This window comes from Chrysemys picta, chromosome 3, assembly GCF_011386835.1.
Source record: "Chrysemys picta bellii isolate R12L10 chromosome 3, ASM1138683v2, whole genome shotgun sequence".
In the NCBI taxonomy this organism is placed as follows: domain Eukaryota; kingdom Metazoa; phylum Chordata; order Testudines; family Emydidae; genus Chrysemys; species Chrysemys picta.
Genome location: NC_088793.1, coordinates 149,867,279 through 149,892,829, shown reverse-complemented (window position 1 = coordinate 149,892,829; position 25,551 = coordinate 149,867,279). Strand labels below are relative to the sequence as shown.

At 44.1% G+C, this 25,551-nt stretch overlaps 1 protein-coding gene across 1 annotated transcript in view; it reads right to left on the bottom strand.

Annotated features, from left to right (window-relative positions):
• DNAH8 (dynein axonemal heavy chain 8) overlaps positions 1-25,551 on the bottom strand; it is a 595,636-nt gene that overhangs the window by 247,648 nt on the left and 322,437 nt on the right. The window contains exons 43-44 of the mRNA XM_065589982.1: positions 20,673-20,897; positions 11,281-11,453 (exon numbers count right to left, since the gene is read on the bottom strand). Coding sequence (XP_065446054.1) covers positions 11,281-11,453; positions 20,673-20,897 — 398 coding nt within the window. The remainder of the gene's footprint in view (positions 1-11,280; positions 11,454-20,672; positions 20,898-25,551) is intronic.

The window sequence follows — 25,551 nt, the reverse complement described above, 5'->3', positions numbered from 1 at the left end:
TTTTTCTCAAGCATCCAGAAAAGGTGACTGGGCTTCTTCACCTAACCATGACCGGAGTCATGATATCTTAGTGTTCTGGCTTATGACAAGCAAACTTATACTATCTGCTAGTGTTCTTCATACAAACGCCATGGTTGGAGATAGAACATTCTGAGGTGTGTGATCATTTCAAAAACAGAGGCTTCTCTATACAGATGGGGTCACGAAACCCTTTGGAAAAATTCTTGTAGATCAGGCCATTCAGGAGACTGTCAATAAAGACACAGACAGCAGATGGGACCAAAGGATTCAGACCTGAGGCTGGGGCAGTGAACAGGTATTACCTAACTGCAGAGTGCAGAAATACCTGTTTTTAGGAAACTAAGGCAAATGGTACAGGTCCAGATGCCTGGTATATCTCATGCAGATCTTGAGCCACCCAGATTACAGAGAGATGAAAAAGATGTCAGTCACTGACAGATACATTGGAGAAGACCTGGGTCAATCCATTTGTAGAACTAAATGTCTCTTCACTTGTTCTGTAGCTCCTGAAGATGTTAGCGAGGATCTGTGTGATGGAACTCACTCGCTCTGTACTGGATGGGGAAGAGTTAACCCTACATTGTGAGCTGAGGAAACCATGCCCCCTTCACTCTACTGGGCATTCTCCAGGTGCACTGGTATAAAAGGGAGCAGCTCACCTCAGTTGGGGCTGACTGCCAGGGAGAAAGGACATAGTCTGCTGGTGCCTGCCAAGGACCAGCTGATGCCCGAGGCCGTGGGGGCTGGAGACATGGTAACCCAGGCAGACACCAAGGTACCCATTGCATCCAGAATCACCAGGAACAACACAGACCAAAGAATCCATTAATAACAGAGATGCCCAGACCAGGACAGTGGGAACTATGGTAGGAAGCAGCCCAAGGGAATTTGATAGGGATGTGATTAGTGAACCGGAATTTTTGAGTCAGTGTGTTTTGGTTGGCCATCCCTCCCCCCAGTGGCACACACCCCTGCCACGACCGGGGCCTTGGGCTGGGGTCTGGTGGAGAGGGAAGGCCTGGACCCCCCCTACTTGGGTCACGACCCCCTTTCCTGTGCGTGGTGGCCCCCATTCTGACTGATCCTGGCCTCTAGGCCTTACTGCCCTGCTGACAAGGGTGAATTTACTGACTGGCGACTAGGCCTTATTGCCCCTGTCTCCCTGGGGCGAATCTACTGACTGTACCTGCTAGGCCTTACTGCCCACTAGGAGGGGCAATGCTATAGACTGACCAATAGACCTTACTGCCCGTTAAGATGGGCGAACCTATTGACTTTGGCCATTGGGCCACACTGCCCAGCTATTAGGGGTGAGCACATTGACTGGGGCTTAGGAGGCTGTGTGGGGTGCACTCGTCCCACACTGGATGGGGTTTTCCCACCAACCCTGTCACAATCTGTTACATGCAAAGGAGAAAAACGAAGGTGTATATATAGAATTCAGACATAACAGGCTAGAAACTGCAGCCAACCCAGAACTCCTATGATAAGCTGCCAAAGCAAAAACAAAAGACATTCAATAATAAAGAAATCCAGAAAAACAAAAGCCTCAAACAAGGAGATTGTATTAAAGGTGGATCACATATCCCACATGCATCAAATAGGAATCTGGACATAAGGAAAGTACTGCAGCACCCCTTAGGACCACTACCCCAGCCTCTCACCATCTTTGATGGCACCACGAGGAAGACAAATAAAGCAGCCCTGACAAGGAATCTTGAGAAAAAGTTGGTACAATTCCTAGCCCATCTGCTTACACCAGAGGTGGGCAAACTACGGCCCACGGGACCGTCCTGCCTAGCCCCTGAGCTTCCAACCGGGGAGGCTTGCCCCTGGCCCCTCCCTTGCTGTCTCCCCTCCCCCGCAGCCTCAGCCTTGGCTGGCTCCGGCCAGGCGTCGCAGCTCAGGGTGCCCTGGCACGGCCCTCCCAACAACAGGGGGTCCCAGGGCCGGGCACTCAGGCAGCTCAGCACCGGCACACACCCCGTGGGGGGGGAGGGGCTGCACTGCAGGGGCGGTGTAGGTGGCAGGAGCGCAGCGAACGTGGGTGGAGGACTCAGGAGGAGCACCGGGCGGCCGCGCAGCCGGCTGGAGAGAAGCAGCACTTTGAAGGGGAAACTGCTGCTTCTCTCCAGCTGCGCGGCTGCCCTTGCTCCTCCTGAGTCCTCCGCCCATGTTCCCAGGGCCACATTCCGAAAGGGGCTTGGGGGGGGGGCGGAGTTGGATAGGGGGTGGGGTCCCAGGGGTGGGGATCCCGGGAGGGGGCGGGGATCCCGGGAGGGGGCGGTCAGGGGACAAGGAGTAGGGGGTTTGGATGGTTTGGGGGTTCTGAGGGGGGCAGTCAGGGGGCAAGAAGTGGGAGGGGACAGATAGGGGGCGGGGGCCAGACAGTTTGGGGAGGCACAGCCTTCCCTACCCAGCCCTCCATACCGATTTGCAACCCTGATGTGGCCCTCAAGCCAAAAAGTTTGCCCACCCCTGGCTTACACCATAGATGGAACGGGTCTTGTACACAAAATAAATATTAAGAACAAAATATATGGTGATCTGTCAGATAATGTCTAAACCTTGAAGACTGCAACTGACAGTGCCAGGATAGATGTGATCTCCAACATGTTCAATGACAACTTTTAGTGGGGTGGTTTGGTCAGCCAGTAGATTTAGTGGTCTGGGCTGCCAACCTCAGTCTCTTTCTCAGTTCAATAAGACTTGGGCCCTGTGGCTTAGGTTCCTGCTGGACCAGCTTCTTTACCTGTAAGCCCTTGCCCTGCCCTTCTTGGGGTGAGGTATAAGGGGTTCTGGCCCAGGGCCCTAAAAGTGTAGCAGCTTGGGATGGCCTGAGATCAGCCCCATAAAATTTGGCCCATTGGCCACATCCTACACACCTTGTGTCTCAGTTTGGCATATGGCTGCAGTCCTTGCCTCGAACCCCCACCATCTAGGACTGATGACTGCAGCCCTTTGGTGCCCTTGCCCCACATTCTACCTCCCTCTTGCGTAGTGCCGGGGAGGGGGAAGGGAAGACTCACAGCCGAACCCCCACAGTAGCGGTTTCTTCTCCTGCTGCTACAGGGTAGTGCTCCTTCAGAAAAGGGCTTCTGTATTTTCTCTCCCACACCCCCTGTTCCTGGCTGCCGAAGCTCCCTTTATACTGGTCTTTTCCTCAGAAGCGTGCTCAGCAGTGCCTGAGGGGCTGAGTTTTCCTGGCCCAGTCCTGCTCTGGTCCTTCCCCTGTCTCAGCCTTAGTGTGAAGTCTGTAAACTCTATCACACATCTCCATTAAAAATTCAGAGATGGAAAATAGAAGGGCAGAACCTGAAGTTCTATTGAAGAACATTGGATCTTCTGGCCTGATATAAACAATGGAGGTGTTTTCTTGCATGTTCTACCAGCAAAACTGCTTTCATCAAGTTCTTATGTGAAGAATGGAAAAAGCCTTTTTCTCTGGAGAAATGTATATGGTGAGATAATGTATATGACATTCAGGAGTACTGTATAACAAGCTTGCCAAACTTTCTGAACTTGTCCTCTTCACAAAAATCACACACATGGATAATGTTACATGCAAAGCATGCATCAAAGAACCATGAAATCAATGGTATCTGAGGACACTGATGTGCCAATTCTTACCCTTGATTTCTTCAGACACATTGGCAAAAATCTATGGAAGATCTGGTATCAAAAAATCAAAGAAGATGTAACCAAACTTGGTATCACTTCACTAAGAAAGGAAGTCTGCTCAGCCCTGTTAAGAATGCATGCATTCCCTAGGTGTGATTCTGTTAGCACATTTGCAAGATGTGGGGAAATTACTGGTCTAAAGATAATCACCAGAAAAGAGTACCTTTACTGAGCACTGGCAGAGCTAGGGCAACACAGGGTCTTATCTAAAGACTTCGTCACCATCTTCAGGAATTCACCTGTACAATGTATGTAGCTAAGTCAAATATCACAGAGGTAAATGAGCTAAGATACCAGAGCTGTTCCAACCTAAGAAGGGAGATGATGAATCTGACCTGCTTCCTCTGTACAAAGACTGCCTCTACCTTAATGCTTTGTGCCAATTATGAGGCTGCTATCTGGTGTAGGAGCCTAGAGAAGTATCCCGTCATAACCAGCCATAGCATGGGGCGTGGCTGGGTCATATAGAAAGGTGATCTGACAACAGAATGGATGAAAGGCTGGCCTGCCCCTGAGGTAATCTTGCAGCTGAGAGCTTGTAAATGCATCAAAGAATGTAAATTACCTGATTTTTAGTGCCTTATAAATGGACTCAAATGCTCTCTAGCACATATTTTGCAAATGTGTGAGAACATGGATGAGGAGGATGGGACAGTATGGAGCACAGTTCAGATAATGAAGATGAGGATACAAATGGAGAGGACATTCTAGTCAGCTGCTGAATACTGGATTGTTAGTGGGTTAACCATTTCATATTATTGTGGACTTGATACATCACTCAATGTAGTTATGGCAGAACATACAATAACATTAGTAGCATTGAGAAAGCATTAACAACACGGAAAGAGACATTTCTATTAATTATGTAGTATTTAGATGGCGGAGTTGTATTAATTACATGTTTTGTATAAAAAGAGTTGAAATTAATGTCTTTAACGTGATACCAAAATTCTCCTTTTTGCTTACTACTTAACAATGTGTTGAATAACATAATCAAGTTTGTTTCCTTTCACTTAAGTCATTATATAACAAATCTGCTTATTAGGAATTTTTTCAAAAATTGATAGCTAACCAAAAAAAAAAAAACCGAACAGGCTCAATTCTACCACTAAGTTATTCTTCAGGAAGGTCCACCATAAATCTGTTGACACAAAGCTGTTTAAAATGCAGGAAGAGATTTTTTCCAACCCAAATTGGTACCAATGTGTAATTTTTTTTTACGGTTTAGTTCATAACTATGTTCCTGGAGTTCCAGGAGAATACTGACTGCAAATTCACAGTCTTTGGAGTGGTACCCTCAGAACCACTTATCAGGAAGGGGCTGTGCAGATGACCTCTCACAGATCTGGATGCTCAAAGTAAGATTACACATAATGGACCTACGCGCTAACAGGCTTCAGTTTTTTCAACAATTTGAAACATGTATTTCATACCTGATTTCAATACACAGGAGCAGAAAAATCAGCTAAATGAAGATATGGCAAGGGATAATGGAATACCAAGAACTAGAAAACTCTGTGACTAAGGGAAGTGACTTCAATGCTTGTACACGAATGCATGGAGTCTGGGCAATAAAATGGAGGAACTGGAAAAACTAGTGCAGGAGGTCAAACCGGATATTATAGAAACATGGTAGAATAGCAGTCATTAGATGGATGCACAACTGGTTGGAAAAGCATACTCCGAATAGTTATCGATGGGACAGAGTCAAGCTGGAAGGCCACATTGAGTGGGGTCCTACAGCAATCTGTCCTGGGTCTGGTTCTATTCAGTTTCTTCATATATGATTTTAATAATGACATAGAGAGTACACTTATAAAGTTTGCAGATGATACCAAGCTGGAAGAATTGAAAGCACATAGGAAGACAGGATTAGAATTCAGAATGATGGTTGACAAACCAGAGAAACCAGTTAAAATAAATAGGATTAAATTCAATGAGGACAAATGCAAAATACTACACTTAGGAAGGATCAGCTGCACGAACACAAAATGGGAAATGACTGCCTAAGACAGAGTACTGCAGCAAAGGATCTGGAGGTCATAGTGGATCACAAACTAAATGCGTCAACAATGTAATTCTGTTGCAAAAAAAAGCAAGCATTCTGGGATGCATTAGTAGGAGTGTTGTAAGCAAGACATAAGAAGTAATTCTTTCACTCTACTCAGCATTGATAAGGCCTCAACTGCAGTATTGTGTCCAGTTCCAGGCACCAGACTTCAGAAAAGCTGTGGACAATTGGAGAAGTCCAAAGGAGAGTAACAAAAATGATTAAAGTCCTAGAAAACATGACCTACGAGGAAAGATGGAAAAAAACTGGGTTTGTTTAGTCTGCAAAATTGACAACTGAGGGGGAATATGACAGTCTCCAAGTACATAAAAGATTGTTATCAAGAAGAGGATGAAAAATTGTTCTCCTTATCCACTGAGGACAGGACAAGAAATAATGGGCTTAAATTGCAGTAAGATTTAGGTTAGACAACAGGAAAAACTTCCTCCTGTAACAGTAGTTAAGCACTGGAACAAAATCACCTAGGAAGATTGTGGAATCTGTCACTGGAGGTTTTCAAGACCAGACAGACAAGCACCAGTTGGGGATGGTCCAGATAATACTTAGTCCTGCCTCCGTGCAAGGGACTGGACTAAATGATCTAACTGTGGTCCTTTCCAGTCCTACATTTATGATTCTTAGGAAAAATCAGTAACTAGCTTTCAGCTGTAGTGAGGGGTTTATATCAATTCACATTGGTTTACATTTTCAAGGTAATCTTCACAAGCGAAAGAGCTGGAAACTTTAACTTAATGGAAGATGTATTTTTCCTTTAGATTGTTAGGTCCCAGACCCTGTGAAGGAGTGATCAACTCCCGTCAGGCACATCCTTGGGTGGCAGCTAGAGGAACATCCCTGCATATGCCAGACAGTTGAAAAGATCCAAATAAGGAGTCTCAGAACAACTGGAGGCATCTCTCAGCAGGATGTGTTGGGTAGCTGGTGGCATGGCTCCTTCCATAAAATGCCCACATAGGCCCTATGACAAGGACATCAAGGTGATTAAAGACCACCTTAAAACAAGTCTTGCTGGTGCAGATGAGCTCCCTAACCTAGGGAGGCAGCTCAGCTAGGAGAAGGGGAAGGTGATCCATAAAGCTTATCCAATAGATATGTTCATGTGAACTAATGTCCAGGTCAAGTGTACCTCAGAGTGAGCTCTGCAAGTGATGTACAAAAGCCTTGCCCAACCTGTAACCTAGATTAGGACCACTAAGTTTAAAGAAGCGAGGAAACTGACATACGCAAGTTGGAACATGGAATTGCTGTCTGGAAGAAGCTTGAAGCTATGTGAGGTCTTAGAGAAGAGTAAATCTGACATGTGAACAAGAGACTAAATTGAGAGATTGTAAAGTTCAGATGCTGGAGGAGGGTTACAAAAATCTACTATTTAGTGAGTTCAACCTCCTGAAATGGTGTTGGAGTTATTTTGGATGAAACTATACAGAGACATGTGATAGAGGTTACCAGAATGACTGATGAGTGTTGAACTGTGGTGAGAAAAAGTGACTACCCACACAGTAAGTGGGTATGCACTACAGTTAGGAGATGATCAAAAGGTAAGAGGAGTTTTTCAATGAATTGTTGTGCCTTATTGGAAACATACCACTCAACGAGAAGACACTTATCAGAACAGATCTAAATGCACATGCTGGAACTGAGAAGGCTGTATATGAAACAGTCCATGGAGGGCACATCAGACCCAGAAACTCCAAGAGAAAAATGCCCCTACAAATGTATCTGGCACTGAACTTGGTGATTGCAAATCCACATTTCAGAGGAGGAAAATCCACCTTATAACTTATCCCAGTAGTGGGCACACAAAAATTATAGAATCATGGAATATTAGGGTTGGAAGAGACCTCAGGAGGTCATCTAGTCCAATCCCCTGCTCAAAGCAGGACCAACCCCAACTAAATCACCCCAGCCAGGGCTTTGTCAAGCCGGGCCTTAAAAACCTCTAAGGATGGAGATTCCACCACCTCCCCAGGTAACCCATTCCAGTGCTTCACCACCCTCCTAGTGAAATAGTGTTTCCTAATATCCAAACTAGACCTCCCTCACTGCAACTTGAGACCTTTGCTTCTTGTTCTGTCATCTGCCACCACTGAGAACAGCCTAGCACCATCTTCTTTGGAACCCCCCCTTCAGATAGTTAATGGCTGCTATCAAATCCCGCCTCACTCTTCTCTTCTGCAGACTAAATAACCCCAGTTCCCTCAGCTTCTCCTAGTAAGTCATGTGCCCCAGCCCCCTAATCATTTTTGTTGCCCTCTGCTGGACTCTCTCCAAAATGTTCACATCCCTTCTGTAGTGGGGGGACCAAAACTGGACGCAGTACTCCAGGTGTGGCCTCACCAGTCCCAAATTCATTTCTTTTTAAACAAGAGTAAATGATGGATCACAAATCAATTGTAAGGTAATACCCAGTTAGTGTGTTGTGAACCAGCACAGACTTCTACTTATGGACTTCAGAAACATTTGAACCCCTGAACATTAAAAAAGCCTAAGCAGTGAAAACTTAAAGATGGGAATGAAAAAAAATCTTTAAACAAGTAGTAATACCTAGACTTCCTGACTACACACAGGGATGTGTGGAGGATAACTGGTACAAACTAACGTTAACATTGTTGGTAATGGCACATGAAGTCCTAAGAGTGATGAAACCAGTATAAAAAGGTAAGAACGGAGACTTGATGGTGGAATTCTCAAGTTAAAGGATTGGTTGAGAAGAAAAAGGTAACTTTTATAAAATGGCAAAGCAGCTGGCTTTAGCAATGATAACATGGCTTATATGGAGGCAAAAAGAAGGCCAAAAGAAGTGTTCAACAGCAAAAAAATTGACCTGTGATGAGCTTCCTAACCACCTAACTGGATCTGAAGGAGAAATAACCATCTAGAAATTCATTAAGGCAAGAGAAGAAATGATGAGGGACGTGAACAAGTTTGTTTATATACCATGTTCATTTTTAATATTGCAAATGAATGGTGAGTCAAAGTCTGGAATGATTTTTTTTTTGAAAGAGTGATGAATGAGAACCCCAGAAAGGAACCAAGAACATGGAAGCAGAACCAGGGGAGGATAGATGGCATATAAGAGGAAGAGACTATAGAGGGACTTAAGAAAAATGAACAAGGAGAAAGCACCTGGGCCAGACTAAGTACCAGTGGCTGTGCTGAAGGGATGGTTTCAAGGATTTTACAAGTCTGTTCAATGATATTAAGAAAAAATGCTGGATGAATGGCATAAAAGCTTTGTGGTAATCATTTTCAAAGATAATGGAGATAGTACACTATGTGCTAATTATCGTCCAAGTATGCTAACTTTACATGATATGCAACTTTGGGAGAAAATTACTGAAAAGCTTCTGCATCGTACAGTTTAAATTTTGAAGCATCAGTATGGATTTGTGCCAAGAAGAAGTACACTTGATGCCATATTTGCTCTACAAATCCTCATGGAGAAGCACAGAGAAGAGACAGCAACTGGGCATGGTCTTTATGGATTTGGAGAAGGAATACAATTGTGTACCAAAAGAATTAGCTTGCTGTGTGTCCATCTGTAGTGGGGCAGCTGCCCCACTCCAGTAAAGAGGAGTTAAAAGCAGCCCTGGAGAGGGCTGCAGCTGGAAAAAGCTAGGTTGATTGGGGAAGCAGCCACAGCTATGGCCAGCTCAATCAGGGCCCAGCTGGCCTTATAAGAGGGCTGGGGCTCAGAAGCTGGGAGAGTCTCCCTCTAGCCCTGGAATGGGAAAGGCTAGCTGCCGTAAAGCAAGGTCCTTGAAGCAGAGCAGTGCTGGGGAAGGGCAGAGGGAGCTGGGGAGCTCCAGCCTGGTAAAACCCCAGGCTGCAGGCCTTGTTGAAGGTATAGGGGCTGCAGAGGGGCAGCCTGAGGATAGGCAAAGGCAGCAGGTCCTAACCCCTTGCCAATGATGAGTGGCATTACAGACTGCAGTCTGCCCCAGTGAATGGGGGTTAGATGGTGACTGGCAGTAGCCACTGAGGCAAGGTGGGTTTAGAGTGTTGGGGGATCCCCTGCGAGGGGAGACCCAGAGTGGGGGTACTGCTGGGACAGAATCCCAGGATAAGGGGCACCGGGGTCCAGGAGGGACACGGGGCCAGTGGCAGGCGAGACACTGGCCAGCAGAGGGTGCTCTGAAGCTGGTGAAGAGCTAATTCCCTCGACAACCAGCAGGAGGCGCTGCGCCAGTGAGTCGTCACATCGCTACACCATCTTATTGAGGATAGGTATAATGGTGACTACTGTAGTCAAAACCAAATGGGGCTACAGCAGAGAATTTCCAGTCAATATTTGCCTGCCCCAAGGGTTAGCATTGTGGTTTTTTGTTTGTAGTTGTCTTAGAAGGGAACCATGGACTATGTTGTTCGCTGATGACTTACTGATGTGCATAGAAGTTTGCTAGACCCTGCAAACCAAATTTGAACAGTGGAAACACAGTTTTCCGTGGACAGGATTTAGAGTGAGAATTGGTAAGACTGAGGCTCTGGTAGCTTAGGCAGGAGGACCCATAATAAAAAGGATATTACAGACAGAGAAGTTAGAAAAGTGAAAGAACTGAAATACCTGGGATTAATGGTTGGTGACAGTGGTGTCCTCCTAAGTGATGCCTAGCATTGTTTCAAAGCCACAGTATAAATGGTGGGAGCTGAGCCCAGTTCTCTGTGATAAAGAGATGTCCATGAAGGTACAATAAAACTAATTCAACCCACCCTAATGTATGGAACAGAGACTTGGCCAGCCACAAGAAAAGGAATCATCCACCACAGAAATGAAGATGTTGAGATGGTCAAATGGTTCAATGTTCTGTGATAAGAAATGAAATGAAGACAAGTGAATGAGACTAGGATACATTGGTATAGACATATCCAGTGAAGACCCAAGAGTTATATTGGTAGGATGATCCCTGCAATGATCATGGATGGAAGATGACCAAGGGGGAGGCGAAAGACTCAGTACATGGACCGGATATCAGTGGACCTTAGAGAGAGACCAATTTGCATGACAGCCAGGTGCACAATCATGAGTATTGGCAGAAAGCTACAAAAATTGCTCACTGTGAATAGGGAAGTAACAAAAAGGAAGACGAGGAGATTTCTCGGTCCCCCACATCAAATTCTTGAGCCAAGTCCAGGAGTCTCTTAGGCCTCAAATACCAATTCTACCATCAAGTTATCATTATATAATATAATATTTCCTAAATGATAAAATACTATACTAATATAAATACATTTCTGCTGTTAATTAAATCATTGTTGAGAAGAGGGAAGAGATCATATTTCTGTAGGAGTTATAAAGTATGTAGATTAGTGAGATTTTATTTTATTACATGAAAAAGAGGTGTGGGTGCCTATTCAAACATATAGTTAGACGTTCACTACATGTTCTGGAACATAATGTACAATTTTATATTTACGGCAGTCCAGAGTATTATATAAAAGAAGCCACTCTGCATGTTAAACAGTTTTTTGGCTTCTCTCCCACCCCCAAGAAAAACATTGTTTCTCACCTATCAGTCAGAGGAGTTATAACCAGACGATCAGTGCATCCCAGAAATTCATTCTGGTAAATAAAATCAACATTTGTAATGGATACCCAAACTTGATCCACATCTTCCTTAAAATAAAATCGACTCTGCTTTAGCCATTCAAAATCAGTTACTGACTTGATATGCATTTTTACCTTAAACAAAAAGAAAAATAAGCCATATATTACAGATGCACAGTATCCCAGTATTATGTCTTATATAACGAATAACTGCATTAGAATAATAAAGATAGAACATTTCACTATACTTGCATGATCACCTGTTTCAAGCTTTGGTAGGAGTAAAACTGAATACATTTCTGCACTGCATAAAGAACTTATTTTAAAAGTTTATAATTCAGAAAATATTCTGATAATTTGAATCCATATAAGAAACCTATTTCTCATGTACAGTAAAGCTCCCACTGCTTTAACAAGAACACACAAAACAAGATCATGAGGGACAAACAAAATGCAGATATCGTAAGTCAGCAGCTGATGTGTATAACTGGCTTAAATTCTCATTAGCTCTGTGCATGTCCATTCCCCTTGCACTATTTCAGAACAGTCTGAAGGCCAACCTGCAACTGCTATAAGGGCCAAAACACAGCAGGAGGTCAGTGTGGCATAGGGATGTTTTGAACTACACCTCTTTTTTCCAGAGACCCTTTTTTCCTTCCTCTTGTTATGTGTGCAGTAATAAGAGTAAGGACATGTCTACACTGCAATCCAAGATGTGGTTGCAGCATGCATAGGCATACTTACACAGAGGCTTTACCAAGTGGCATTGGAACAATTTTTATAGTGGGGGTGCTGAAAGCCATTGAACAAAACTGTAAATCCTGTGTATGATGGAAATCATTTCAAACCATGGGGTGCTGCTGCATGCAGCACCCCTGACTTTACGTAGGCTAGCATGGATAAAAATAGTAGTGTAGAAGCAGCAGTATGAGCTTCAGTAGTTGCAATCACACCTTGCATTACAGTGCAGAAATACCCTAAATGGTATAAGAGCCCCTACGTCAGCTTCATGGCACTGCAGAATCCCCTCACTAAGTGGGCTGGTTAAAATGGGTTTACAAATCATTCATGCCAGAGGAACAACATACTTCAGGCTAGCCCACACAGGCACAGAGGTCTTGCAGCATATTGTTATGCTGGTGTTGAAGAGGGTTGGACAAAACCTCACTGAAGCTGATAGGTGTAACTGCTGCCTTTTATTCATTTTAAATTAAACAATGAAATTCCTTTATGTAATAGGAGCCATCCCCCAAAACAGACACATGACAAAGTTTGAGTAGAAGCTGAACCATGTGTCCCAAAGCTATTTGCTGGTGACTATATTGCAAACACAGGGGTTGGGGTTTTGAATGATGGAGCTCTGTGCATCAGTATGCACAGAGACGAGCAGCAGAAACAGAGAGAAGGACACAGAGCAAAGAAGCCCCAGACAGAGCCAGAGAAGTCCCGATAAATTGACACTGAGGAACAAAAGCTAAGAGACTTTTGGGTAAAGTGCTGGCTGAAAAAGGCATGGAAATATGAGCAAAGAAACTATCTCCTGTATGATACCTGCTGTGTTCATGGAAACAGGATTTTGTATATTCTTTATACAATAACAGGATTGCATCAAAAATACCGTCCACAATCAATTTCTCCTAGTGGAAACTGACTAGATCATGAAAATTAGCTAAATTCTTGGGTAAAAAGGGGGTAACAAATTAAAATTTTTTATTAAAGTTAATGTTTAAAATGAAATATACATGAGTTAAGAGGCAAGGTACTGTACATCTGGGGTCAGGCTGGGATTATGGGGGGTTACAGGTATCGTTTGCAAGGATGAAAATATACATACATATCACATAACCTGCATAGACCCAGATTGGGGTGCAAGGGTTTTTAAAGTGTCAGTGGATAAGTGGGCTCGGGTACGCCACCCATGGAATGAATAAGGAGTCCAAGTCAGTATCAGGTGTAGCGGATAAGTACATGCGTGGGGCGCATCCCTTGGTCCTTCAGGGAAGGAAGTGGGTTATTTCCCTGGTTGGCGGTCTCAGTTACTCAATGCGGTATTGACGGTGTCCTGTGATGTGTTCCGTATAAATGTCTCTGGACCACCTGATGGTGTTGGACACCATGAGCTGTCTCATGAGCCGGGCGTAGCGTCGACCGATTACTATGCTATTCAAGTCTTAGAAGAGAGACTACTTATAAATGGAGTCCTCCAAAATTAACATTCTTAGCAGTGCTATATTATATATACAGGTAAACCACAATTATTGAAGCCTGATTATCTCAATTTTAGATTATCCAACATTTGTTTCTTCATCCCAAGTATTTATTTCATACACTGAAACGGTTATCTAAAGTTTTAAGATATCATGTGAGACATTTGGTTAATCAAGATTTATTTTGTGTATACACAGGTGGACTGCAAACTGATACCTATGGTTAAGGTTGTGATCTTTAAACTTTTTTTGTAAATATTACAAGAATGTACAAGTTGCCTAAATATTCTAGTCCAAGTATCGTTTTGTGAAAAGTTTCAGAAAAATTAAACCTCAGTCAATGTTCCAATACTTTGAAAAAAAAATTGTGCAGGCATTTATGGGTATAAAAATAGAATGTAAAACCCCACAAGATAAAAAACTCAACTTTTGTCATTATAACAAAATGGGTTGTGTTCCTTTATTGGACAGTTCTAGGTTCTCAGAAGAAGGGATTAAAAACTTTACATTTGGCATGGCATAGAGATAGTTAAAATGTGTTGTTGTTTTTTTATGGTCTCTGATATAAGCATTTAAAAAATCTCTATTGCAACATTAGCATAGATACAAGAATGATACTTTTTTTAAAATAATTGTATACCAATATTCTATTGACACTGACCTTTGTGTGTGTAAATACTCTGTTTCACACAGCAGACAGATGCATACTGAATGAGATAATGCTCAAATTTCAACTTTCTAACCCCACTCATTTGGTGCTAGCCCTGTTTAAAAATTTGCATTTTTTCCTTCAAATAAGAGACTTATTTTCACTATCCTCATTCTCAAAAAATTAGTATCTAGAATATGTGTGTATGTGTTTCTGTATACCATGTGTATGTGGGCTTACTTTCATATTTCTATGCTTTTGTGTATTTGCATTCAGGAGCCATGCATCATTTTGGTAGCCTTATCTATTCTGAACCAACATTCTGTGTGACTTTCCTTGTTTTTTAAACTGACACTGTCCCCCACAAGCCATGGGGTCCTCTGCTTCCCATCTATGCTAATCCCCTAGTCCATGTGGCCCCTGGATTTCCAGCCCACTGTGTTCCCTGTACTCCCTCTCCTCTGAGCCTCCTGTTTTCCCTGCACAGCAATTGGTCCTCATTCAGTCTTGTCCCCATTCCCATGGGCCCCACTGCTCTATGGGTTGGGGGAGTGCTGGAGATCTGAAAAACAGTGGATGGGGAGCCAGAAAACATGTGGCGTAGGAACCCATGAGACTGGCAGTGCCAGAGAGGAGAGCACAAGTGATCAACGCTCTCTGCTGCCCCACCTGCCTGTCCCCCAGCCACACACCACATCTCTCCCATCACAAAGGAAATTACTTACCTTAAGTAACCAGAGTTCTTTGAGATGTGTTGTTTACATGTGTTCCACTACTGGTGTGCATACACCTCATGCACTGGAGATCAGAACACTTTAGCCAGCAGTGGTTTCAGCTGCTCCCTGATGTCCTCGAGCCTCTCCCCCCACAAGGGAACAGAGCAACAAACCAATCATCAGGTCCTGTGCAACTATCAAGTCCAGGCTATTGGACTCAGCAGATGTGGGAAAAGGATGGCAGGTCTTCGAACACATAAACACATCTCAAAGAACTCCATTTACCAATGGCATTTTTTTCTTCAAGTGCTTGTTTACACATGTTCTACTTCTGGTGACTCTCCAGCAGAATGTAACAGATAGACTCGCAGTACCCTCCTCTAAATAAACAAAGACTGCAACACAGCACTCCCAACTTGGGCATCTGAATGAGCTGCCTGAACTAGAGAGTAATGGCTAGTGAAGATATGTATTCTACTTCAAGTAGCAGCCCTACATATTGGGGTACCGCAGGGGTCTGTTTTGGGACCGGCTCTGTTCAATATCTTCATCAACGACTTAGATATTGGCATAGAAAGTATGCTTATTAAGTTTGCGGATGATACCAAACTGGGAGGGATTGCAACTGCTTTGGAGGACAGGGTCATAATTCAAAATGATCTGGACAAATTGGAGAAATGGTCTGAGTTAAACAGGATGAAGTTTAACAAAGACAAATGCAAAGTACTCCACTTAGGAAGAAAAAATCAGTTTCACACATACAGAATGGGAAGAGACTGTCTAGGAAGGAGTACGGCAGAAAGGGATCTAGGGGTTATAGTGGACCACAAGCTAAATATGAGTCAACAGTGTGATGCTGTTGCAAAAAAAGCAAACATGATTCTGGGATGTATTAACAGGTGTGTTGTGAGCAAGACACGAGAAGTCATTCTTCCGCTCTACTCTGCTCTGGTTAGGCCTCAGCTGGAGTATTGTGTCCAGTTCTGGGCACCGCATTTCAAAAAAGATGTGGAGAAATTGGAAAGGAAAAATGGGGGAAAATGCTATGTGAATGGACTGATTTAAATGAAAGTCATAAATTACTTTCAGAAGAAATTTAGGGTATGGCCACACTAACTTTATCCTTGTGAAAATTTGTATATGAAAGGTTCACATGAGCTTCAAATCACAAACCCTGCATGTCAATGTAATTGCAATAAGGAATGCTGTCTTCATAGACAACTGGAGTAATGGGCATGAGGCTAATGGCTCCAATGGGGGTCCCAACAAATTGGTAAGTACCACATTAAGATTCCAATATGGAGAGGGTAGTCTTATCAGAGGGGGGAAAACTTTCAGAAGACCTTTCACAAACATTTTAACATTAAAAAACAAAACATACATTGTGGTCTTTATAACATGGCCAGCTGCATCCTGAGCATCCCCTCAACACCAGAGATTACTCTGCAGCACTCTGCCTCAATTTCTCCTTCTTCAGGGCCATGTAAGAACACAATCTCTCACAGCCCTTCTTGGGGTCTATTTTTTATTAACAAAGTTCCAAAAACAAAAAAAAATTTCACCCAGCCTTAAACTAGGCACCACCCCTCTTCCCAAAGGTACTGTCCATTACTGTTCTCTGAGCAGCTAGAGAAGATGCAAAGACCTGGACTGCCTGCCTTCTCCCAAAGAAAGAACAAAACAAACTTTCAGCTGTTTTTTCTTACCCAATCACAACTCCCTTTCTTGGAACCACTGCAGGAGACTCTCTTTCTCTCTCTCCCTGAAGCTTCACTTCACAGTTCCCCTTCTAACTCTGCCCTCACTCAAACTCCCTTTGACCCTTTATAGCATAGGTGTAGACCCACCCCTTCAATTAGCTCAACTGGGAGAATCTGCTCTAGTACAAGGGAGCTGGATCTATTTTAAACACAGGGCACAGTCACCCTGTGGCAATCTTGAATTGGTAGATAATGTGCAGAGATCGCACCCATATAAGTACATAATGAACTAAGTGACAAACCACAGGTTACGTATAATAGATATGCAAGCATATGAGGGATTGATGTCTCATGGGGAAAGATTATATTGGCAAATCCAGAAGGAAAAACACTTCCATTTTGCAGTATAAGTTGTCCTTGTAGATGGCTTTCTGCTCTGAATCAATGTTCTTTGTACATCAACAGAACAATTCTTCAAGTGTGCTAGCCAGACATTTTCCATGCTGTAAGGATAGTGACAACTCTGGATGAAATGTTGTCCCATTCTTCTGAATATTTTAGTCTGGTAGAAGAGATGTCACTAGGAGATTTTGGAATTCTGCAAATCAATGTTGCATGGGGCAACCTGGGACTATTAGGATGACAGAGGCCCGGAGTCCATGGGATTAAGAAGGCATCTCCTTCAGAACCCAGACTTGATCCTCTCTTGGAACAAAATACTTTCTTGTTCTGTTCAATTGCAAACTGATCTATATGTGGAGCAGCCCACTGATTGAAATGGACTTTATGACCAAATCCTTTAAGGACCATTCATGATTCTGAAAAAAATGTTTGCTTAGATGGTCTGGCAATGTGTTGTTTAGGCTTGGAAGTTGAACTGCAGTTAGTATTATGTTATGCCAGATACACTAATTCCACAGAAGGACTGTTTCCTTGCACAAGATTGTTGATCTGGTTCCTATCTGTTTACATAAGAACCAACAATACCATCTTTGTTTTATCTGTACACTCTGATCTTTGATATGTGGTAGAAAGACCATGCAAGTAAGCCATATCAAGCTCCAGGACATTGATATGAAGCCAAGCCTCTCTTTGAGGCCACTGACTCTGTACTGTAAAGGTGCTGAAATGGGCTCCCCAACCCAACCATGCAGCATCAGTCACTACTGCCTTTGTGGGTAGCGCTGAGTAGAACAGAATTCCTTTGCAGACTTAATGTGGATTTCTCCATCAACTGAGAGAATTCAAAACTTTGAGGTATGACACGCTAAACACTGCATATCACCTACTCTGGACATGATCCTCTCACCTAACAATTATCAAGATATAGGTAAACCAACACATGTCTCTTTCTCAGGTGTGCTGCTACCAGTGTCAGATATTTAATAAAAGCTGGAATTGAACAGAGTAACCTTTCTGGATTATTGTCAGTACCATCTGTCACTGGTGATACCACTCCATGCTTCCTGCAAATGGTCCCCAAAAGGGGTAGGGAATTGATAAAGATCCACCAAGATTTGTTGGCAACTCTTGATATACACATCAAAGTGACTTCTTAGAGCCAGCCTTCGCAGCATTTGAAGTTGATGATGATGTCCATGAAGTCCTTCCCAGGATACATTGTGTCTTAGAGAAATCTGATTTTCTCTGATAAGGATGATAAAATGGAGTACTGACACACTGTCTCAGCTATCATGACTGCTTCTTTTTGTATTGGGAAGTGTAGATGACTAATGACTGAAATATGGTATGAGAATCTTTCAATGAATGTAATGACTCAGTCTGAGACCTGAACAATTGACTCCCTTTAAAGGGGAGGTGTTCCAGCATAGTTTGAACCTCCTTTGGCAACCCAGAAGACTGAAGCCAGGACCCATACTGCACAGTACTCACTGCTGCCACTGACCTTGATGCCATATCAGCAGCTTCAATGAAGGTTTGTAGGAAGGTTTTAGCTATTAACTGACCCTCCATAGACAAATATTTCAATTCCTCTTTGAGGTATGGTGGAAATTAAGCAAAATTGGAGGCATAACTACTGAGGCAACCTCGTTTCTGGTTAATTTCTCACACTAATCCAGAGAGGGGCATCTTTTTTGATAACCTATAGGAATTAAATCACGTGAGTCTACCACCAGCCACACTGCAAATCCAGAGAGTTTGGGGAGGAACGGGAAGGATCATTGGGTATTGTGTTCGGCGGGGAGAAAGAAGTGGTGCTGGTGATGTGGCAAAGGCAGGCTGGACTGCACGGAGTCCTGTCTTCCATAGCTATATCTAAGCCACTGGCTCCATGGTTAAAGATTTTTCCTTCATCTGGTTCTTGCCCAACCCTCAACCCTCTTCGGTTCCTATGCTGCCCAGCTGTCTATTCCTCTCTGACCCACCAGCTCTTGTGACCCTTAGCTCTCTGGTCCCCAGTGTCCTTGGTTCTTCACATCACTCAGTTCACTGTCAACTCTCTTCCTTGCTTCTGAGGGCTACCTGTCACTCTATCCAGACTTATGGGCCCTGTTATTTTGTAGGGCATGGAACACCAAAAGCAGGGATCCAGCAGCCCAGCCTGCCTTTCTACCTTGCCCAATTTCTCTTCTTCCTCCCTTTCTCTACCACAATCTTGTTTTTATTCCCTATCCCCTCAAAACTTCCACTAGCCTTATAAAGACAAAGTAGCAATCCCAGTCGAATAAGTTTCCCCACAGTTCATCAAAGAAGAGCTCTCCTCTGGCAAACCAACATACATAAGACCGGGACTGCCACTGACTGCCCTTGTCAGGCCAATAAGAGACTTATGGGAGTAGGAAGTACAGGAACTGTGATGGAAAGGGTAGAAGCAAAGTAGCCCTTTCTATCTCCCTCCTTCCATCCCCTGGCTCCTCTACTCCTCAGGTTTCTATTCCCTCTTGGCTCACTAGCTCCTGAGATCCTGGTTCACTTGCCCAATCTCTTCCCAGCACTCTCAGCCTATTGCTCCCCTAGCTGTTTCCATCTCCATAAGCCCAAGAACTCTGCTGTTTCATTGGCAGAACACTGCAGGAAGCTGAGAAGCCCTCAGAAGCCAGTGAGCAAGAGAGCCATTGAATTGGGGAGAGGGAGAAGTAACCCATGAGCGATGGAGTGTTGGAGTCACTGTCCCTACCGCCAAGTCTGTCTGAACCCCCTCCCAAACCAACATTTCTCTTTTTCCCCCTCTCCTCCCACATCCACTTGAGGGCTCCCATCAGCCTCATAAGGAATGTAAAGCGGCAGTCCTAGTCTGACAAACTTCTTTGTTTCCAGTGTTGTAGCCGTTTTGGTCCCAGGATATGAGAGAGACAAGGTGGGTGAGGTAAGACCTTTTATTGGACCAACTTCTGTTGGTGGAAGGTACAAGCCTTCAAGCTACATAGAGCTCTGCTTCAGTTCTGAGGAAGAAAACAAATTGTCTGACTAGTATTTAGCTCAGACACTCCACTTCCTTCTCCAGACTTGAAGAAGAGCTCTGTGTAGCTCGAAAGCTTGTACCTTCCACCAACAGAAGTTAGTCCAATAAAAGGTCTTACCTCACCTACCTTGTCTCTCTCAAACTTCCTTTGGTTCATTAAATAAGAATTCTTTCTGTGGTGAATCAAGGTAAGCTGGTCAGAAATACAGACGGAACTATTCTTTTACTATCACCACACACCCATCCAACCCCCCTTCCCAGATCAGATTTTCTGTCACAAACAAAAGGTGAGAGCGTCAGAACCCAATTCCAAAAAGGAACATTTTAAACATGCTTTTGCCAAAATTTCAAAATCTTTTAGAGAAAAATAAGATTCAAATAGTTTAGAAAGAATAAAAATTTGGAGACTAAATTCAGTCATTAGAATGAGTGTAAAACAGATGGATTTTAGTCCTGTATTAAGCAAAAGTCTCACCACAAGTAAAAATCTAAATATAATCTTAACTCTAGAGAGAATAATGATGTTTCTATATTAACACACACACAAATGCAGTTTGGGATCCCGCAGATAAAAGCACTATATAGTCATTATAAGCACTGGGTTATCATTATGACAAAAACTATATTTGGCTCTCAGAAATTAAAATCTGTACTTTACCAAGTCATCAAAAATATCTCTCTGATGCACATGAATGGTAACCAGGGTTTCAAATTTCACCCTGTCGAAGCTGGAAAGATCATGTGTTGTCTGGCTGATAAGTGTATTTAGTATATCCAGAAATTTCTGATTGGTTACTTGCATGATTTTCCTGTCATCTTTTGCATTGTGTAGGGCTTCTTCTGAATCATGTGTCCACAACATCTGAATTCCCAGTAACCCTACCTATAAAATATAACAAGTAAACTGATATATTAATTAATATTTATTGTAAGCCAAGATTTATAAGACTTTGATACCCTACTTTCTAAGCATATTTTAGGTAACTTATTGGAGGGATTCAAAGTGATTTCTCATTAAGGATTTCCCTGTTTCAATAGAAAGAAAATCAGAGGGTTTTAAGGGTGCACTTCTCTATCAAATCATATTTCACAAACATTCAAGGAAACCCAGAAATAAACGTATACATTATTTTACCATAATCTCAGTCACACAGTGAGGTAAACAGATATATTTGACATGATACATTTAAGGTCCTTTTATGCTGCTCTGGCTGTATAAGCATAAATTGGCTTTAAAATGGGTAGAAATGGTGGTGTGAAATTATCCCATAGGCAGTGCAGATCTAGTATAAGGATTTGACACCAAACCTGCTCCCAGCCCCTATTGGAGGGGATGGACTGGGGAGATGTTTGGGTGCATGGCTCAAGCGTACTGCGCTACAATTATTTTCACTTCCCAAGGACCATAAGAGTCCATAGGAAACAGAATATAAATTACAGCCTCAAGGCTGCTCTAATTTACAAGAAAGGCTCTTGCACAGCCTCACATACAAAGGAATTATAGGATTTAAAACCACCTTTAATCCATACCCCAAGTATAAGCAAAATGGAGGTTGGTTACCTGTAACCAGGATTCTTTGGGATGGACTCTGCATATTCACATGCTTGAGGTGTGCCAACCAATGCAGCTTCTGATTGCAGTGCCCATTAGAGCACCCAGGCTTTCCTCCTCTCCTTAGCATTTGAGTATGTTTCAGGGCAAGGCTATTGAAGGGGGTGTGGTACTGTCACAGGGTGCATCACTCACTTTCTCCTGGTACTCTGGGGATTAGCTCAAGTCCAGCACGCCTCCCCATCCATGGTTCACACACTGTCACTCAACTTTGCTGTCCACCTGCAGTTCCCCCTCACAGCCTCAGGAACCGCAGGAGCTAATTAGGGCTCCACAGAAAAGGGGAAGGTGGATGGGGAGTGGAATATGCAGAGTCCATTTCAAAGAACTCTGGTTACAGGTAAGTAACTACCATTTTTTCTTCTGAGTTTCTTCTGTGTATTTCCACTCTTGAGATAGTTTGGCAAGCAGTATTCTTTAGTGGATGGAGGGACTAAGGACCCTAATTAAAAAATGACTGAAGTACTGCTCTCCCAAAATGAGCATCAGATCCCAAATCTATAGTGTAATGTTTAGTAAAAGTATGACAAACTCCAAGTGGCAGCCCTACAAATTTCAACAAGCAGGACATATCTAAGATATGCTAAAGTCGCAGCCATTGCTCTGATAGAGTGTGGTTTAATTCTAGCAGGAGGAGAACTTGAAGTTTTATAATTCTTCTCTATACGTTGTCAGACCTAGGTAGACAATGACTGAGTAGAAATAGCCCAGTCCTTACAATTTTCAGCAGAAGAAATTAACACTTGAGGAGGGATTCTGAAGTCCTTTTTCCTATTCAAGTAGTAGGACAATGCCCTTTTAGCATGCAAACTATGTAATCTAGACTCCCCTTTATGAGCATGTGGTCTAGGAAATTAAAAACAGGTTGGCAGGTCATCTCCCAGTTGAAACACAGTGCTGTCCTTCAACACTCCACCCAAGGGTTTCCAGTCATCCCCTTTAGCACAGGAATTGGAGGGACTGGGCCCTTGAACAGTCAAAGTCTTTTCCAGCTGGCCTCTCACCTTAAGTGAAGGCTCTTTTTATAACATCCTTTTGGAGTGGGTAGGGTAACCCAGGTTCACCGTCTTCACTGGGCTCTGGTCCAGGGTCCAATGTTGGGCAGCTCCAATTGCCACATTGGGGTGCTAAGCAGCTGCCTCTGCCTCCAGGACTACTTCCTACCCCAACTTCCTTTAGCTTCCCAAAGCAAATCATTTCAGTTTAGTCTCTAACCCGCATGCTCAGTTACCAGCCTCTCCTTTGTGTTTGTACAGGTCTGTGGTGTTAGGTCTCAGGCAATGAGCTCCTGGGCAGTACTTCCCCTCAGAATGGCCATCTGCTCCCTTCTGCTGCCCCACTCTGAGCTGTCCTCCTCTCCTTTTTAAAGCCCTGCCTCCAGCTTGTGCAGGCTTTGCAAGTGTGGCTGGGCAGGGCTGTCTTAGTCTAGAGCTGTTCCTCAAGCCCTTGCTCCCCAGTGTGGGGTTTGTATACCCCATCACGGTCTTTTATAAGATTGAGGTGGCTTTGAGAAGTCAACCATCCAAATAATGTGTCATGAGGTGTCCAGACCCCATAGTGTCCCAGCTGCTAGATGAAGAGCTGTCTCCTTAGGACTGGTGGCCCTGCAACAGACAGTGAGGCCAGGTCTACACTAACCCCCTAATTCGAACTAAGGTACGGAACTTCAGCTACGTGAATAACGTAGCTGAAGTTCGAAGTACCTTAGTTCGAACTTACCTTGGTCCACACTCAGCAGGCAGGCTCCCCCGTCGACTCCGCGGTACTCCTCTCGCCGAGCTGGAGTACCGCAGTCGACGGCGAGCACTTCCGGGTTCGACTTATCGCGTCCAGACTAGACGCGATAAGTCGAACCCAGAAGTTCGATCGCTCGCCACCGAACTACCGGGTAAGTGTAGCCAAGGCCTGAGATAAAAAGGCTGTAGGTCAGGAGGGATCCAGGTCTCCCAGGGAATCTGAGAAACCACCGAGAGCAGGATCCTTCAGCAATAGACTGTCGAGAAGGTGCCGAGGTAGCTGGACCTCCAGATGAAAAGGATCATAGAGCATGAGTTGCAAAATAGCCTACAAGAGAGGCATAGTAGGAAGCAAGAAGGGATAGGGAGTAGTTCCAACTACTTCATACAGGGTTCATGGATTGGAACCCAGAGGAGTGGGTGGGCCTGGGTTCCCCTACTAATCCCAGCAGAGACTATCAACCCTTCACTATGGTTGCCAGCCTCCTGAATCACTGGACTCTTTCCTACCCTAGGAGGGGAGACTATTAATGAAATATCAAAGAAACCTACCACAGTAGCATTTAATTTCAAAAAGGGAAACTTCACAACAATAAGGAAGCTAGTTAAACAGACATTAAAAGGAACAATCACACAAGTGAAATGCCTGAAAAGCACATGGAAACTTTTAAAAAACACTATAATAGAGGCTCAAACTAGGTATATAACCAAATCAAACAAAATTAGTAAGCGAACCAAAAAAAATTTGCCATGGCTAAACTGCAGAGTAAAGGTGGCAGATAGAGACAAAAACATGTCCTGTAAAAATTAGAAGTCAAATGCTATGAAAGGAGCATAAACTCAGGCAAGTCAAATATAATTAGGCAGGCTAAAAAAAGAATATGAAGAGGAACTAGCAAAAGACACAAAAACAATAAGCATTCAAAGAAGACAAGGCTACTGCAGAGAAGCTAAATTAATTATTTGCCTTAGTCTTCACTACAGATGATGCGAGGGAGATTCCCACACCTGAGACATTCTTTTATATGACAAATTTGAGGAACTATCCCAGATTGAGGTGTCAATAGAGAAGATTTTGGAACAAATTGATGAATAAAAAATTGATGGTAAAAGGATAACTGGGTTCAAAAAAGAATTATATAAATTCATGGCAGCTAGATCCATCAATGGGTATTAGCCAAGATGGTCAGGGATGTAACCCCCTGCTCAGGTGTCCTTAAACCTCTGACTGCCAGAACCAGGGATTGGATGACAGAGATCACTTGATAATTGCCCTGCTCTGTTCATTTCCTCCGAAGCATCTGGCACTGACCACTGCTGGAAGACAGGATACTGGGTTAGATGGACCTTTTGAGACTATAAACTTCTGAGGTCAGGGACTATGTTTGTATCACACCAAGAACATTTTCAGGACTATCTGAAACAAATAAATAAAATTGCCAACCACATAAATTGTACAACCTCTGCTTTTCTCAGAAGGCTGCTTGTAATCTATACATATATGCACAGTGGTGAGCTGGAGCTGATTCGCAAGAACCGGTTGCTAAATTTAGAAACTGGTGTAGAACTGGTTGCTAAAAGGGCTGGCGGGTGGACAAACTCCGGTCCATGGGCCACATCTGGCCCGCCGGACCGTCCTGTCCGGCCCGCCTGAGTTCCCAGCTGGGAAGGCTCCCCGGCCCCTCCCCCGCTTCCCCCATCGCAGAGCTGCAGCGTGCCGAGCTGCCGGTGCCAGCACAGCTCTGCAGCTCCTGCTGCTTTGAGCGGCATGGTAAGGGGACCGGGCCGGGGCTGGGAGGAGGGGTCGGGGGGGGGGGTTGGATGGGGGCAGAGGTTCTGGGGTGGTGGTCAGGGGACGGGAAACCGAGGGGTTGGGTAGGCGAGGGAGTTCTGGGGGTCTGTCGGGGTGGTGGTGGATGGGGTTGGGGCAGTCAGGGGACAGGGAGCGGGGCAAGTTGGGTAGGGGTTGGGGTCCTGGGGGGCTGCTATGGTGGGGGGGCTCGGGAAGGGGTGGTCAGGGGACAAGGAGCGGGGGGGTTGATGGGTTGTGGGTTCTGAACTGGGGCAGTTGGGGGCAGGCCGTGGGTTGGGGTCAGACGGGTGGGTGGGGGGGGAGACAGGCACATGGGGCTTGTACTCACCGCGCGGTTCCCTACCAGGTCTTTGGTGGCACTTCGGTGGCGGGTGCC